Below are 14,889 nucleotides of genomic sequence, written 5' to 3'. Positions count from 1 at the left end.
CCCCCCCCCCCCCCCCTCCTGCTCCTCTCGTCTCTGCACCACCATCCCAACCTTCCTTTTATTATATCATAAACCAGCCAGTTGTTGTACTTTTCTAGGGTTTTGAATACACACACATGAAGAGACCGAACTCACCTCACGGGCCTTGGGGAGCCTGAGCTTGACCCTGGTAGATCCGACGGTGGTGGGATTGAGGATGGAGAGATCGGAGGAAGACCTCCGACCAAGCATGAGGCTCTCCAGCCTCTCCTTGGCGCTCATCTGAATCCCCGATCTCACCCTTCTCGGCGGATTACTCTCTCTGGGAAGCTCCACCAGAAAATACAGCCTCTTCCCCTCCAACCTCTGCCCCGCCTGCACCCATAAACACTCTCCAGCTCATTAATCGCGCATGTGGCTGGTGTTGTTGTGTACAGTGAATCACATAGGGGGTAAAAAAGTGTTGGACCTGGAGGGGCTTGGCTCGAACGCCATAGTGCTTGACGGCTTCGGAGTCCAGCAAGACGAGGCCTGGGTACTCTTGCAGTACTTGGTCCGCCGTGGACGGCGTCTTCAGCTTTAACGTCTCTCCGTCTATCCGTTTTCTTGCCCCTTAAGCTATTACCCATCTCTAAAGCTTGGGTCTTTCCGGGGGGGGCTTTGTCGTTGTTTTGAAATCTTTACGCAGTTTGAAATATGCATATTATTTACTATCCTGAGATGGAAAAGGGTGTGAATATTTCATATGGAAGAATGGGCCGACCCCATCATCAACGCAATGGGCCCAAAATGTCATATGTCCAATAGGCCCATCACCAAATAGTCCAATCACATCACATCACTTCTTTCTTATCCTCTAATATTTTGGAAAAAAGGGAATGAGAGAGTTTCAATCTAATTGAAATGTTTGTTCAAAATAGTTTAGAAGCGACTGGTGTGGACCGAATCCAACCCTGTTGTGTTATTTTATTTAGGCATCATCAATGCTTATTGTATTCCCAACCAAAAAAAAAAAAAAAAAAAAAGCATGTGATTGAAGGCCTGAGATGGCGCTTGCGTACGATCCTCTTGTCATCAGCTCCGATCAATCATCGATGGAGGTAGCCTCGCCGCCTCCTGTGATACTGACCCAAGATGAGCTCAAGCGAATCGCCGCTTACAAAGCAGTCGAGTTCGTGGAATCGGGAATGGTCATCGGCCTTGGAACCGGCTCCACCGCCAAACACGCCGTCGATCGAATAGGCGAGCTCCTCAGACAAGGCAAGCTCAAGAACATTGTCGGAATACCCACTTCGAAGGAAACCCAGGAGCAGGCTCTCTCTCTCAAGATTCCTCTTTCCGATCTGGATGCCCACCCCGTCGTGGATCTCTCCATTGACGGGGCGGACGAGGTCGACCCGGATCTCAACCTTGTGAAGGGCCGAGGAGGGTCTCTGCTGAGAGAGAAGATGATCGAGGGGGCTTCGAAAAAGTTTGTGGTGATCGTGGACGAGTCAAAGCTGGTGAAGCACATTGGAGGAAGCAAACTGGCAATGCCGGTGGAGATTGTGCCGTTTTGCTGGAAATTCACGGAGGAGAAGCTCCGAAAGCTGTTTGAAGGGAGTGGGTGTGTAGCGAAGCTTCGTCGGAGAGGAAGGGAGGCGTTTGTGACGGACAACGGGAATTACATAGTGGAGATGTATATGGAGAAGGAGATGGGAGATGTGAGAGCAGCAAGTGATGCCATTCTGAGGCTTCCTGGGGTGGTGGAGCATGGCATGTTTCTGGACATGGCTTCCACTGTGATAGTTGCGGGTGAGTCAGGAACAAGGATGTTTCAAGAGGAGAAAAGGAGTAACTGATTTCTTCTGTCTTAGGAGAGAAGTAGGGTTAGGAAGTGCGAGGACAGACAGAGAGGATCGATCTCATCGACTACATGGACCAACCTAGCTCCATGAATGTTGTTGTGTTACCAAAAACTGACACGACTTACCCGATGATTTGTCAATGTCTAACCCTTCTATTCCCTTTACGTATAAAACCTTTAGTGTTATCCAAAGGGACAATCCAACCTTACGCACCGCCTGCCGAGCTGCGGCGTGCAACATTCGAGCATAACCTTGGGCTTGGGGCCGGTTTATCAAAATTCAAAACACATTTTTGATACGGTGCGTACATACAATGATTATTGACATATTCGGTATGTAAGAACAAACAAACATAAATGGATTTCCTCTTTTTTCTTAGCTGTGATGATAATAATAATAATAGCAGATCTTAACCATTTCTTCCCCCAACTCTGCTAGCCCCCTTCACTATTCGCTCTCTCAGTCTCTCGACATTTCTCTATCTCTATCTTTCTTCACTTTTTCCAAAGCTACGTCTTTTTTGACATGTTGGTCTCTCTCATCGTCTCGGCTGCTCTTCTCTGCAACTGCAACATCTGGGTGAGCGGCTTGAACGACGAGGGTTTCGCGTTAATGTCCTTCAAGCAGGGCGTTCGCGAAGACCCAACAGGCTCACTGAGCAATTGGAACTCGTCCGACAGTGACCCCTGTTCGTGGAACGGTGTCACGTGTAAGGAACTGAAGGTCGTCTCTCTAAGCATCCCCAGGAAGAAGCTTTACGGTTCTCTCCCCCCGTCTCTAGGGTTACTTTCGAGTCTCCGCCATTTAAATCTCAGGAACAACAGGTTTCATGGGTCCTTGCCGGTTCAGCTTTTTGAGCTTCAGGACCTCCAAAGTCTGGTACTTTACGACAATTCGTTTTCTGGATGGTTGCCGAACGAGATAGGTAAGCTTAAGCTTCTTCAAACCTTAGATTTGTCGGAAAATCTTTTCAATGGTTCGTTTCGATTCTGCTATGCAAGAGGCTTAGAGCGCTCGACGTGAGCCGAAACAACTTCTCTGGTCTTTTGCCAAGTGGGTTTGGCTCAGCATTTCTCTCTCTGGAGAATCTCGACCTCTCCTCCAACAAATTCAGCGGCCCAATCCCTAGTGACGTCGGAAATCTGTCTAATTTGCAAGGAACTGCTGATTTCTCTCATAATCAGTTGGTTGGCTCGATCCCACCAGGTCTTGGAAATCTTCCTGAGAAAGTTTACATTGATTTAACACACAATAATCTATCTGGTCCAATTCCACAGACCGGTGCTCTCATGAACAGAGGACCTACGGCCTTTATCGGCAATCCAGGACTCTGTGGTCCGCCTCTGAAGAACCTTTGCCCTGGTTCTTCTTCCCCGTACCCGTTTATCCCAAGCAACAACCCTCCTCAGAATTCTGACACTAACGCTCAAACCAGAGAAAAATCAAGTGAGTTGAGCAAAAGCGCCGTATTGCCATAGTTGTCTGCGATGTAGCCGGTATCTGCCTCGTGGGATTGCTTTTCGCTTACTGTCACTCCAAGTTTTGCGTTCGCAAAGAAGAGAACCGATTTGGATTCGACAAAGAGCCCAAGAAAACCAAAGAGTGTCTGTGTTTCCGGAAAGATGAATCGGAAACGCAATCAAAGAACGTGGAACAGTTGGATCTCGTGGCACTGGACGATCTGGTGGCTTTCAACCTAGATGAATTACTAAAGGCGCCGGTTTTCGTAGTGGGAAAGAGTGGAACAGGGATAGTGTACAAAGTTGTTCTCGAAGACGGAGTCACTTTGGCCGTCAGGAGATTGGGGGAAGGAGGGTCGCAGAGGTTGAAGGAGTTTCAGATGGAAGTGGAGGCCATTGGCAAACTCAGACACCCAAAAGTTGCGAGTCTGAGGGCTTACTATTGGTCTGTGGATGAGAAGTTGCTCATCTACGACTTTGTTCCCAACGGAAACCTCGCTACGGCTCTCCATGGTGAATCTCTGTTATTCCCTCTCCTCTTCACATTTCCCAACGTTTGACTGATGAAATGTTGTCTTTGAGAAACAACCATAGACGGACGAGGAAGTTGAATGTAGAATGTCTTGTGTGGTAACAACCCAAGAACCTTAACCCTTTATATGGACGTGAACAACCGGACCAGTTCTCTCTGTGTAGTAGGTTCAGTTTTTTTTTGTATGTAGCAAAAACCCTCAAGTTAACAAACCAAGTGATTCATCATCTTCATATGGATTCAGGAAAGGCAGGGACGGTTTCATTCACGCCCTTGACATGGGATTTGCGGTTGAAAATAGTGAAAGGCATAGCGAAAGGGCTGGTTTATCTGCATGAGTTTAGTCCCAAGAAATACGTCCATGGGGATCTCAAGCCCAGTAACATTCTGCTCGGACATGACATGGAGCCGAAGATTTCAGATTTTGGACTCGTAAGGTTGGCCAACATTGCAGGAGGATCTTCTCCGACGATGCTGCAGTAAAAAAGACATAGCAAGAGTATTATATCCTCAGAGTTCACAGCTCTTTCGCACTATATGGCACCTGAGGCTCTGAAGGCAGTGAAACCCTCCCAAAAGTGGGATGTCTACTCATACGGCGTGATTTTGCTGGAAGTGATAACGGGAAGATCCCCTGTAGTTGAGGTGGGCACATCTGAAACGGATCTTGTAAGTTGGATCATGGAGGAGAGGAAACCATTGTCAGATTGTAAATAGCCATCGCCTGTGTGAATACAAATCCTGACAAAAGACCTACCATGAGACTTGCCTCTGACACTTTGGACGCATCAGTTAGTGGGCGGTGAGGTGAGTCTTATTGTTTTGGTTTTCTCTGAGAGAGAGCTAATTAGAGAATTTAGAGTGTGATTATTTTACTTCAGGAGATTGTGTCATGGTGTTGATGTTTGTGAATTGCAAAGTGACGATGTCTAAATGAAAAGTTGCGATTTGTTTGTTAGAGAAGATGCAGATCTTGTGGATCAAATAATAACTGTTTTAAGGTGATTGGAGTTTGAACCATCCTCCTCTTCAATAGGAACAAAGCCCTTGGGATTTCAGTCTCAAATTAGGACAGTGTGAAATTGTTTCAGAACCACATGACAACTAAGAATCATCTACTTTCTCTAATCGCTATTTTGGAGAAAATGGAAACGCTTTGAAAGGAGAATCAGTTGAATGGGGTGGTAGTGGCAAAGGCAAGCCGAGCATCGTCTCTTCTTGCAATCCTCAGTCGCTTCACGCTCTCCACAAACTCCCTTTCAATGTTTACAAAAACATGTTAAGTTATTTTTATTCTTCGAAGTAAAAGCATTGAGACGAGCTTACTTACCTCCATGGAACATCTCCCACATTCCTCCAGGTACCTTCCTTGTCCTGGTACACCAATGAAAACTCAGACCCAACCTCGAGCAACCCTAGTCCCGACACACTTAGCATCCCTGTAAATTTAGTCAAGACTTGTTTATCTGGAATACGACTATCAAGAGAGAATCAGGATATCACCCCCCAAAAAGAAAAACTTTACTTGGTCAGTCCCTGCCATCAATCATCTTAGCCGTCTCGATAACTACTGTCTTAAGCACTGGACCCATAAACTAATATGTTCTAAGAGGCCTTACCAAACATGTCCTCGAGCCTACGAGCAAGACTGGTATAGCCCCCATGATCATGAACGCAGACCTTGCGGCCAACCACAAAGCCATCCATGTTGACCTTCACATATGCCCACTTTCCTCTGCTCCCAACCCCATCTCCTTCCTCAATAGTCTCATTACTGCACTCTTCTTGAACAAATTTTCCATGTTCCCTTGCATGATTCTTCAGCCGTGAATCGCTACAGCTGGACTGTGACCAATCAATGAGCTCCCCGTAACCATCCAGACCCATCACTTTGATTCATGTACAGAAAAAGAGAACAAGTGAGCAAGTTTATTGCTATACCAATTGAACAACTTAAATGGTTGATGGACCGTACAGGCCCAGTTTTTGGCTTAAGCGTTTAATTCATGCTTAAAGAGATCAGGTGAGAATTTCAATACACATAAGACTGAATAAAGAAATTGCTAACAGTAGCAACAAAGAAGCTTATTACTATGCCCAGATGAGTGGTAATTTTCATGCTGTTGGGTCCCAAGGCTGAGACCTAAATCAATTATGCTACCGCCCTCCTTGGTCTGAGAGTAACATGCATGAAATCTTGAAGAACTCAGCAAAAAACCCGGTGCCTTTGATTCCATTTATGGTTTTATGTTGATAAGTCAAGTTTCAGTCAGAAGGCTGAGATGAAACATAGAGCAAAAAAATGTCAAATTTATAGCATGCAACTGAGGGTGAAAGCGCCAGAAGATTTAAGAGACATAATTGCAGACAGGGAAGAGACAAGAGACAATAACCCATTACCAGAGCCGTCTATTAGCATGTTCAAAAGGTGCGATGGAACAGGGCCCCCAAAATTTATGGGCCCCTTATTAATTATTATTTATTAATTATTAATTATTAATAATAGAAAATAATTAAAATTAATTATAAATGGTAACAACTTTTGTTATTATTAATTATCTTTATTATTATTAAATATTTATTTTTAATAGTTAAAACCAAAATATATTATAATTGTTATAAAAAAATATTTATTAGAACTGATTGTTTCTATAAAATATATTAAAAACATTTATTAAAACTAATTAAAATATATTATAGCAATTCATTGGTATATTATGTTAAGTTAAATATATTTATATCATTTTTAAATGTTTTTGGAAATAATACAATTTTTAATTTTTTTATTTTATTTAAAATTATTATTTTTAAATTTATTAATTTATATAAATTTAAAATATGTACAAGGCCCCAAAAATTTATGAGACGGCCCTGCCCATTACCTATCACTTGAGTCAGTTTGGGGTTTCTTTATCCCCCTTAATGTTTGTCTGATACCACCAAGAGCAAGGGATAGTGCGGTCAAAGATAATTTGGTTAAGATTTTGTGACCCAACAATAACATTGCCGCAACTTTAGATGTAGACAACCACCATCGGGTCAACCTGTACAAAACTTGAGCTGATCAGCCAAAGCGTAATTACTTTCATGAGGAGTTAAACATCAACCATCACAACAAACGCAAAAGTAAAAGACAACATGTAAACGTCTCAAAAAAAAAAAAAAAAAGAACAAAAAGGGACTTCACTCTCAGGAATTGGTCTACTTGCCACGACAGATACACCACCTCAGAATTAAAACTATGTATGTTTCAATGATGACAGCAAGTTTGGATAACTAAATGTGTCCGAGTTCAACCCCAAAACCAATTGATAACAATGGATTAAAGGAGAAAGGCATGTTTCTTGCCTGTGCTATAGCCCATTAGGAGTCGGTTGTTGAAATTTTAATAAAAGTTGATGTTTCTGCATAGAGAACGAGGCTGCACTGAAAGATGCAGCATCCCATGGATTGAACTGTGAATAAAAACGGATAAAGAGTGGCATATGGACTTACCTTATGGTAGAAGGGCAAACTCTGTCAAAAGCGAGAGCTTGTTACTCCATCACAAGACAAGTCAGTTTTGTCATTACCTGTCTCCCACACCTTGTCTGTGAAGTAGGGTTCTGCAGTATGGTTGATCCAAGACAGAAAATATACACATGAATCCATGTCTACTCAATTGCTTCAACGGATAAGCTTCAGCATTTTCACAGAGACAGTGGCTAAAAGACAATCTTGACAAAGATTCCGTTTTAAAAAGGTAATAAAACGGTTCATCAATACAATAAAATGAAGAAAATAGTCTCAATAGACACAATATTGAAAGCATTTCTTGAGAAAGTTTTTCCTCACTACCAAGTTTGTAAGGGAAAAACAGAATCCGGTACTAATTTACAATGTCGCCAGAGAGTTGGGTGTAAACAAAATCTTGATTTTAACCTCTGATCGCGTTTCCAGAAATCTCCTCTTTCTAATCTCACCTATGTCTGAAACATGCATTTCTTAGATGACTGGCCGAAGTCTTGAGCAGAAAAGTCCACAGTGAGCTGCAGAGCTGGCAAATTTCTGCAAACACGCAGTCAACACGGCTGAGAAATTCAATTATACATGGATAAACTTGTTCCACAGCCCGCAGGGAGACTGAACCGAAATGAATCAGAAGAAAAATATTTGATACAGCATATGAACAAAGTTCCACCAAAAGAGACTTAGAAAAAGAGTAGGGAAGAACATACTAGTCTTCCAACCAAATCATAGTGTGCGTAATGTGGGCCATCTGGTTCTCCAAAACACCTTATAAATGACAATCAAAAGGAAGTAGCTTAACAGTTTCTGACATATTCATAATCAATAATCAATTACATTACATGTCTCAGCACTAGAAAGAAAACGACACCCATGCGTGGATACTAAGCGATTGAAGTTAGTAGCTAACCGTTTTGTGACTCTTGTATTCATGTGCAGGAAGTATCATGATCCAACACACCTTATATGGTCTCTTAAAAGCATTATAGTTAGTAGCATTCGAGGAGAAGAAGATGAAAGATATGTGCATATCAGGTTTCCATGTATCATGTATCTGCACTCCTGGCATAACGTTGCACCCCAAAGTTTGTGGAGATTAAAATTGACCACTAGGCCAAAGTGAGAAAAAGAAAACATCGGTCCACTGTGGCCTCGGGTGAACAGATTAAATCCTGGTCACCTGCAAGAACTAAGACAGGGACACTGGTTCTGGAAAGATGATCCGTGTAGTAAAATTCACACATAGGCCTCCTTCTCGATGTTGTCAACTGAAGAATAAGTTTGGCAGGTATGGTACCTGAGTTGCAGAAACGAGAAACCTGCATATATCACCATAAAGAAAACAAGAAACAGTCTAACCTACTAGCACTAGACTCCTGTAAATAATCGCCTCATGGAAAGCATATAGAGTTCTGCCATGGTAAAACCTTAGTTACTGCCAGTGGATACTTGCCATTGACAATTAAATTAGATTCAGAAGACATGAACCAGATATCTCATACTCGAGGGGGAAACAATGTTTGTACTTAAAAGCTTTTGTAATAATTCAGGATGCATCACGCCAGCTGCTGATATCAAATCGTTAAGCCAAGACAAAGCATAAGGAGGACGTGATGAAAGAGGATAAGCTGCAACTGAAATAGCCCCCAAAGGAACAATGAAATTCAGGTTCTTGGTATCAATTTCCGATGGAAATACTTTAGACACCAGCAATTTGTTATGGTTCAGACCTCGGATTCCTCAGCTGGAGAAGAACTGCCCAGCTTTATTGATCACCGAAAACAGGTACACGTTGGATGACTTTGATTTGAGAGAGGTCCCCACTCTCTTCCCCTTACAATTCTGTACTAGAAATTGCCTAAAACCCTTCAATCCCTTCTCTACACTATTTATACAATCCCATCCTAACAGAATTACTAACAGCTAACCACATTCCTAACTATAACAGACAATACAGCTGTTTATTCACAACTACTAACCAACTATGCAACAACACAATCAACATATACTATCCTTATACACAAACAAACAAATCTAAGAACAGCGTACCTTTTTCTTCAGATGTTCCTTCTTGCTTCAGCTCCCTTCTCTTGTCCCTCCAGCTCCTTCTTCAGCTCCTTCTTCAGCCACTTCTTCAGCTCCTTCCTCTTGATCCTCACCATTTACTGCTTCTTTTCCTCTCTTCCTGCCTCTGACGTAAACCCTGAAGTACTTATCACAATTCTGGTAAAAAGAATCCAAGGCAGAGAGCAAAATAACATGTAATATCCACATACAAGAGGCAGAAGCAAATTGATCCTTGAATTCGAGGTTGTGTAATCAACTGATGATGTCGGTGTCACAACGGCGGCAAGGTTCTTGTCCTTCAAAAGCTTGCAGGATGGAATACACAGATGAATAACAGCTTAAATCTATGAGCCTTTGTTGTCAGACAAATCATAGGTAAACCCAACATCAAAATGTATAATAACTTACCACAATGTGACAACATTGCATAGAGTAGAATACCTCCCGTGGGCTTGCTTTGAGCTCTAATATACTCAATATATGATAAGAACAACAAAGTGTACACCCAATTCGGTGAATTAATCAGGATTCAGGACAGTATGATAGCAAAAGATTCAGCAAGACCAAAATCACCTCACTGCAGCCAGCAGAGACGTCTTCTTCCAAGTAATGATCAAAATCCCAGCCATATTTGACTATCAAATCCAGTAGCTTCTGAAAATATTTTACCATAGAAGAGAGAAGCTCTTGAAAATAGATCAACTGAGGGGCTGGCCTTCCTCGAGAAAATTCACGAGACGCTAAGTCAGATCTCTGATATAGTTAGCAAGATGATTATATCACATTAAAGCAATCATATAGCTGTGAATCTTGCTGAGCAATATGCCACTGACCTTCACTGAGACCTCACCGACAGGCTGATGCTGAAGCAGCAGATAATGGAGCACCTGATTTTCCCCGAACTCCATCTGATCAGAAAGTTACATGAGCAAATCCACACTCAATGAAATCAACCCCCAACATCACTAGTGTTGGGATCAACTGGTCGACGATAAACATGAGAAATTAACAAGAGCATGATTACCTTAAAAAAAAAGGAACCAACAAAAAAAACCTTGAGATGATAACTCAGAGGAGCCTGCAAAACAACAGATTCTCCGATCATCAATCTCTGTTCCCCCAGCGACAGAGCGGAGCGCGTTTCCAAGGGTGGATTATCGGATCATCACACGGATTTTGATAACGCCATTTTTTGTGTTGAAAATGGATGAGATGTCCTTGTAATTCCGGCACGGACGGAGGATTGGACCGACCTTGTATCATCATTTGGCCCACTACTCCTTCATTCGTCGGATTTAGTCAAATCGTAATCTAACTTCTTTGGGCAGCTGCTCTAGTGAGGATGAAATACGAGACCCTTTTTGTTCTTTGAGCGTTCCTTCTCTTCCAATGTTATTTCCAAAAGAGTAAACACACTAGTCCAAACACATTTGATTGAGATACATTTTCCACACGAGAACCTACAACCACCATTTAAAAGAGAAAGAAAAAGGGGGAGCATGTGATACATGAGATTTCTAGGGTGCAAATATTCCCAAGAAAAACACCCACACTCAAGACGTCCATTATTCAACCACCTTCTACCCCCAAAAAAGTGACAAAACCTGAAACTGAAACTTGTGAATTCTCAAAGAGAAGAGAAGATCAGAGCTGCATTCACAACAAGTATCCCGATTGACATGATAAGACGATCCCCATATTCTTTCCACACATTCTATGCAGTATCCATTTCTATGTAAATATAACTCAAAGGTGCAGTAGTAGCCTCACTACCATACCCAAAAGTTCCTTATTCTCTAAATACTCACATAACACAAAAAACCCATAAACCAATTCAACACCACAACCCACTCTTTCTTTAAAATGTAGATATATGACTTATATGTAAATCCAACCCGGGTTTTCCTCCAAAATTTTGTTTCATCTTCCTTGCCATTCTCTATCACAACGGCTGTGAACTTCGCATCTGTTGTTTCACGTTCTCTGTCTGAACCTTAGCAGCAGAGCCATCAGGCAAGACCATGGTCATTGTCTGGTGCTCAGCAGATGCCACAGGTTGGGTGAAGTACATTTGGGTGTGAGTAGTAGGATCAGAAAATTCATAACTGTAACCAGGATTTGCAGCTGAACCAGGTACGGGACCAGAATGAGGCAGGTGATGAATCTGTGAGTAACCCGCAAATTGCTGGCCCATAGGGACTTGAACCAACTGAGCGCCACTTAAACCCGAGGCTGTTGTGTAAACACCTCCAGATGAGGCTATCTCAGGTTTGCTTCCAGGAATATTTCTCATGGGGTTATAAGCAGCAACATTATTAGTAGGTGGGGCCATCATGGTGTGGTTGGAAGATGCCTGTGGATGGCTCGAAGGAAGAGAACCCAGTGTCTCGTTTAAACTACTAGATTGCAGTCCCTGCATATTGTAGGCCGGTTGTCTTGCTGGGACAGGTGTAGTGACATAGTAAACAGGATAAGGTTGCGGCTGCTGCGAAGGGTAAACCTGGATATAAGTCGGGATCGCAACGCCGCCAGATGGGTGGTGATGAATGTATTGTGGTGCAGCAGCCTGTATGAACTGCTGTTGCAGTTGCGATTGAGCAGATTGTTGTTCAAATTGGGTGTGCGAGATGTATCCTGAATCCTGAATCTGAACTCGTGCTTTCGGATCCGAAGGATTCATCTTTTGGTCAACTATGGTAGTACCAGACGACATCTGAGTAACCGGGTCGTGATAGATCGTAGGTTTTTGGCGAGAAAGAGGGTTGTTCATACTGCTTTCACTGAGGCATTAGCACAAACATATGGAGACGGCATAAGAATCTAACCCATAAGTAGCTCCAAACAATCCAGAAATACGATCACATAACGAATTCAGGATGAACGGTTGCAGGGAATCGAAGAGGTACCTGGAAACAGAATCTGGAGATGGCAGATCGTGTCCACAGCCATTGGATTTCTGCAGATGAGCCTGAGGCGGTGCATTCTGCGGCTGCGAATGAGGAGACGGCGGTTTTCTGTGTCCACCAGGCAAGCCGGGATCGGATCTCTCGTCGTCCGACACAATCCGCCCAAGGGATTCACCTGAGACTGCCCTAGCGCTCACAGGCGCAACGGGAACGGATATTGTCACCGGTATCGGCGGGGGGGGGGGGATATTGTCACCGGTATCGGCGGCGGCGGCGACGAGATCGCTGCGAACGCCTCCTCCTGCTGTTGCTGCAACTGCTTATTGGCGCCACCCCCGACGCTCAACTGCGCGAACTGATCTTCGATCCCCAGCTTCTGATCCTGGATAACCCTGACTCCAACGGATTCCTCGACATGGACACGAATCGGCGGCAGATTGGCGAGCGACGGAGAAGAAGAAGTTGAACCAAACGACGACGTTGTATCCAACACCGACGAATCTGGTGCAGAGTGAATATCTTGACCTCCCTGCGGGCGCGACGAGTGTTGCTGCCGCTGCTGCGCGCTCTTCATGGAGCCACCCACATCTCTAGTGTCCAAATCGAGTTTGCCTCCGTTGTCGCTGGTATTAGCGCGAAGACCTAGACCATCATCCAAACCAAGTAAACAGTTGATGTTGGTATCGGAATCAGAAAATCCTCTGTTCAAATGGCCAACGCTATTCAAAGCGTTGAGGAACCAATCGTCGCTCTTCACTGAACTTTCCAGGATCTGTCCCATGGACTGAGTGGCCTCGGGCTTCGACGGGAACAAGAACAGACGCAGACGCGAGGGCTTGCCAGAAGTTGAATTCGAAGAAGATATTGTACGGTCATACTCCTCGATCATGTTGTCGAGATCCTCGTCAGTTGTGACAGATATAAGCGAGTCAAGGTCTTCGCTCGGTAACTGGTACTTGAGCGTGAAGGGACGACCGTTGAGGAGGGTGTTGGAGAGGCGTACGGCGAGAGCAGAGAGAGAGATGTTACGGTCGACGACGACAATGCGAGTATCGCCGCCGATGTAGCAGAGGGACTTGTCGTGAGGTCGAGGTATGATGTGGCCGTCGTAGCTGCACATCAACCGGAGCTTAGAAGACACACCGGCCGTCCCACCGCCGCCGGCCGGAGCGGGAAGGTCGTCCAAGCCCTCTGTGGTGCGAGACCTGGGGGAGGAGTCGACGGAGTCGGGATAAGAGGACATCGCATGGGGATGGACGACGGTGGAGGTCGGGGCCGAAACCGGAGGAGCAGCCACAACGACGGTGGGCGCCGCGGGGGGGGAGAGCGGCGGTTCCATGGGAGGAGTGAGAAAAGTTTGGGAGACGGAAATCTCGGGGGGAAAAAGGAAAAGGGGCCTTATAAAGTGGGAGATGATATTCTTAAAGGTGTAAATTATACAGCTGTTTTGTTTTTTGCTTGATAATTTATTTAAGCTTTCATAATTACCCGTCTATGGTAAATTTGCTTTCATTTGGATGAAATTCCATAATTGCCTAAGCAATATAATATATATGAATCAAATTTCCTTTGGCATCACGATCCAGTATAATTTCTTAAGTACAGTCCTAATATATTAGGCTGCTTTAAATAGAGGCACTTAGTTTTCCGAATTCGTGTGTAAAGGTCCGAAACCGAGATGGGAAACGGTTACTGTTTTCAATTTTATATATGAAGAATGAAAATATGAATGTTTAGAGGGGAAAAAAAAGGAAATTAAAAAAGATTAGTGGAAGGATGGGCCGAAAGGGCTGGTATCAATTGGAAAGGAGGGCCCAACCAGACTGGGACTGGGCCCATCTCACTCCTCGGGTCCCACGAGGCGGCTTCGATCCGTACGGATAAGCAATGAGTAAATAGAATACAGTACAGTTGAGGATTCTATATACAAGTTTCCTGTTAATTTAAACTACAAGATATTATACATGTAGATCACCACACCACGTTTGAATAGAAGTAAAAATGCATTGTATATTGATGGTATGGATTATGACGCTTTATTTTTGAAACATCGAATCTAACATGTTCACATCTGAGCTACACGAATTTAGATTTAACAACCCCATATTCCAAACATGACCACTAACCCACGTGGACGTGAAGCTGGGGTTGACCTTCTCTATGATCATCAACTTCCCCATGTGAACTTAAAAAAAAAAACAATTAATAAAGTCAACGTCTCCTTCACATCGCTTGCTTCCAAAAATGTAGCAAATAGTCATATCTATTTAGAATCTGAATTTCAGACGAGCTAATGGCTAATTTAACCAAAACCACCGTTACAGATAGGTTTGTTTTTTTTGTTGTTGGTAAATACAGAGAGATTTGATTTGCCACATCCGACTCCTACTCGCGCACATACATACATATATATTAACATGGCCCATGAAAAAAAGCCCGACTTTATTGGACCCATCATTCCTACCAGATATCACATATTTATCGTTCTAAACCCATATTAAGTTCCAAATCTATGGGTCTTTGATATTTTTAAATTATTATTTGGGCTTTGGATGTTTACATTCCCGTATCAACCCCACACCCCCCCCCCC

The 14,889-nt window shown here is 43.6% G+C and overlaps 5 protein-coding genes and 1 pseudogene across 13 annotated transcripts; 2 read left to right on the top strand and 4 right to left on the bottom strand.

Annotated features, from left to right (window-relative positions):
* LOC104805058 overlaps positions 1-895 on the bottom strand; it is a 1,199-nt pseudogene extending 304 nt beyond the window's left edge.
* Positions 896-951: 56 nt separating this feature from the next.
* LOC104805059 (probable ribose-5-phosphate isomerase 2) lies at positions 952-1,973 on the top strand. Its single transcript, XM_010529468.1, has one exon. The coding sequence runs from the start codon at positions 1,026-1,028 to the stop codon at positions 1,818-1,820; it is 795 nt and encodes a 264-aa protein (XP_010527770.1). The 5' UTR covers positions 952-1,025; the 3' UTR covers positions 1,821-1,973.
* Positions 1,974-2,256: 283 nt separating this feature from the next.
* Positions 2,257-4,797, top strand: LOC104805060 (receptor protein kinase-like protein ZAR1). The gene is given in 5 exon segments (XM_010529469.2): positions 2,257-2,805; positions 2,808-3,290; positions 3,293-3,799; positions 4,063-4,532; positions 4,535-4,797. Coding segments are annotated over 5 exon segments (2,004 nt in total). The 5' UTR covers positions 2,257-2,351; the 3' UTR covers positions 4,625-4,797.
* A 54-nt stretch (positions 4,798-4,851) lies between these two features.
* Positions 4,852-8,979, bottom strand: LOC104805061 (auxin-responsive protein IAA32). Its single transcript, XM_010529470.2, has 6 exons — positions 7,314-8,979; positions 6,701-6,862; positions 5,911-6,095; positions 5,438-5,707; positions 5,149-5,257; positions 4,852-5,074 (listed from the first exon to the last, which is right to left on the bottom strand). Exons 3-6 carry the CDS (start codon positions 6,053-6,055, stop codon positions 4,987-4,989), a joined length of 612 nt encoding a protein of 203 aa, XP_010527772.1. The 5' UTR covers positions 6,056-6,095; positions 6,701-6,862; positions 7,314-8,979; the 3' UTR covers positions 4,852-4,986.
* A 95-nt stretch (positions 8,980-9,074) lies between these two features.
* LOC104805055 lies at positions 9,075-10,729 on the bottom strand. Of its 9 annotated transcripts, none has more exons than XR_002023794.1 (6): positions 10,417-10,729; positions 10,226-10,300; positions 9,966-10,145; positions 9,801-9,856; positions 9,602-9,688; positions 9,075-9,528 (listed from the first exon to the last, which is right to left on the bottom strand). XR_002023794.1 is itself a non-coding variant. In XM_019201558.1 (5 exons), exons 1-5 carry the CDS (start codon positions 10,495-10,497, stop codon positions 9,691-9,693), a joined length of 399 nt encoding a protein of 132 aa, XP_019057103.1. In that variant the 5' UTR covers positions 10,498-10,729; the 3' UTR covers positions 9,075-9,690. The 9 variants fall into 9 exon arrangements, 6 of the variants coding, with proteins under 6 accessions (XP_019057103.1, XP_019057102.1, XP_019057099.1 ...); XR_002023795.1 differs by having other exon boundaries at positions 9,075-9,516; XR_002023796.1 differs by having other exon boundaries at positions 9,075-9,510.
* Positions 10,730-11,000: 271 nt separating this feature from the next.
* Positions 11,001-13,737, bottom strand: LOC104805056. The gene is made up of 3 exons (XM_010529465.1): positions 12,567-13,737; positions 12,299-12,534; positions 11,001-12,172 (listed from the first exon to the last, which is right to left on the bottom strand). The coding sequence occupies exons 1-3, from the start codon at positions 13,635-13,637 to the stop codon at positions 11,335-11,337; spliced, it is 2,145 nt and encodes a 714-aa protein (XP_010527767.1). The 5' UTR covers positions 13,638-13,737; the 3' UTR covers positions 11,001-11,334.
* Positions 13,738-14,889: the final 1,152 nt, after the last annotated feature.

The sequence above is a fragment of the Tarenaya hassleriana genome, unplaced genomic scaffold (assembly GCF_000463585.1).
Source record: "Tarenaya hassleriana unplaced genomic scaffold, ASM46358v1 Cleome11, whole genome shotgun sequence".
Taxonomy (NCBI): domain Eukaryota; kingdom Viridiplantae; phylum Streptophyta; class Magnoliopsida; order Brassicales; family Cleomaceae; genus Tarenaya; species Tarenaya hassleriana.
This window is presented reverse-complemented; position numbering and strand designations above follow the sequence as displayed.

Coding starts and splice junctions, on each gene's coding strand:
- LOC104805056 (XM_010529465.1), bottom strand. CDS start 13,637: ATGGAACCGCCGCTCTCCCCCCCCGCGGCGCCCACCGTCGTTGTGGCT. Junction 12,535..12,566: donor CAGCGATCTCGTCGCCGCCG/CCGCCGATACCG, acceptor ATCCCCCCCCCC/CCGCCGATACCGGTGACAAT. Junction 12,173..12,298: donor TCTCCAGATTCTGTTTCCAG/GTACCTCTTCGA, acceptor CTAATGCCTCAG/TGAAAGCAGTATGAACAACC.
- LOC104805055 (XM_019201553.1), bottom strand. CDS start 10,497: ATGATCGGAGAATCTGTTGTTTTGCAGGCTCCTCTGAGTTATCATCTC. Junction 10,146..10,225: donor TCGGTGAGGTCTCAGTGAAG/GTCAGTGGCATA, acceptor TAACTATATCAG/AGATCTGACTTAGCGTCTCG. Junction 9,689..9,965: donor TCTCTGCTGGCTGCAGTGAG/GTGATTTTGGTC, acceptor AAGCTTTTGAAG/GACAAGAACCTTGCCGCCGT.
- LOC104805059 (XM_010529468.1), top strand. CDS start 1,026: ATGGCGCTTGCGTACGATCCTCTTGTCATCAGCTCCGATCAATCATCG.
- LOC104805061 (XM_010529470.2), bottom strand. CDS start 6,055: ATGGAATCAAAGGCACCGGGTTTTTTGCTGAGTTCTTCAAGATTTCAT. Junction 5,258..5,437: donor TAGGCTCGAGGACATGTTTG/GTAAGGCCTCTT, acceptor CTAAATTTACAG/GGATGCTAAGTGTGTCGGGA. Junction 5,075..5,148: donor GTGGGAGATGTTCCATGGAG/GTAAGTAAGCTC, acceptor AAACATTGAAAG/GGAGTTTGTGGAGAGCGTGA.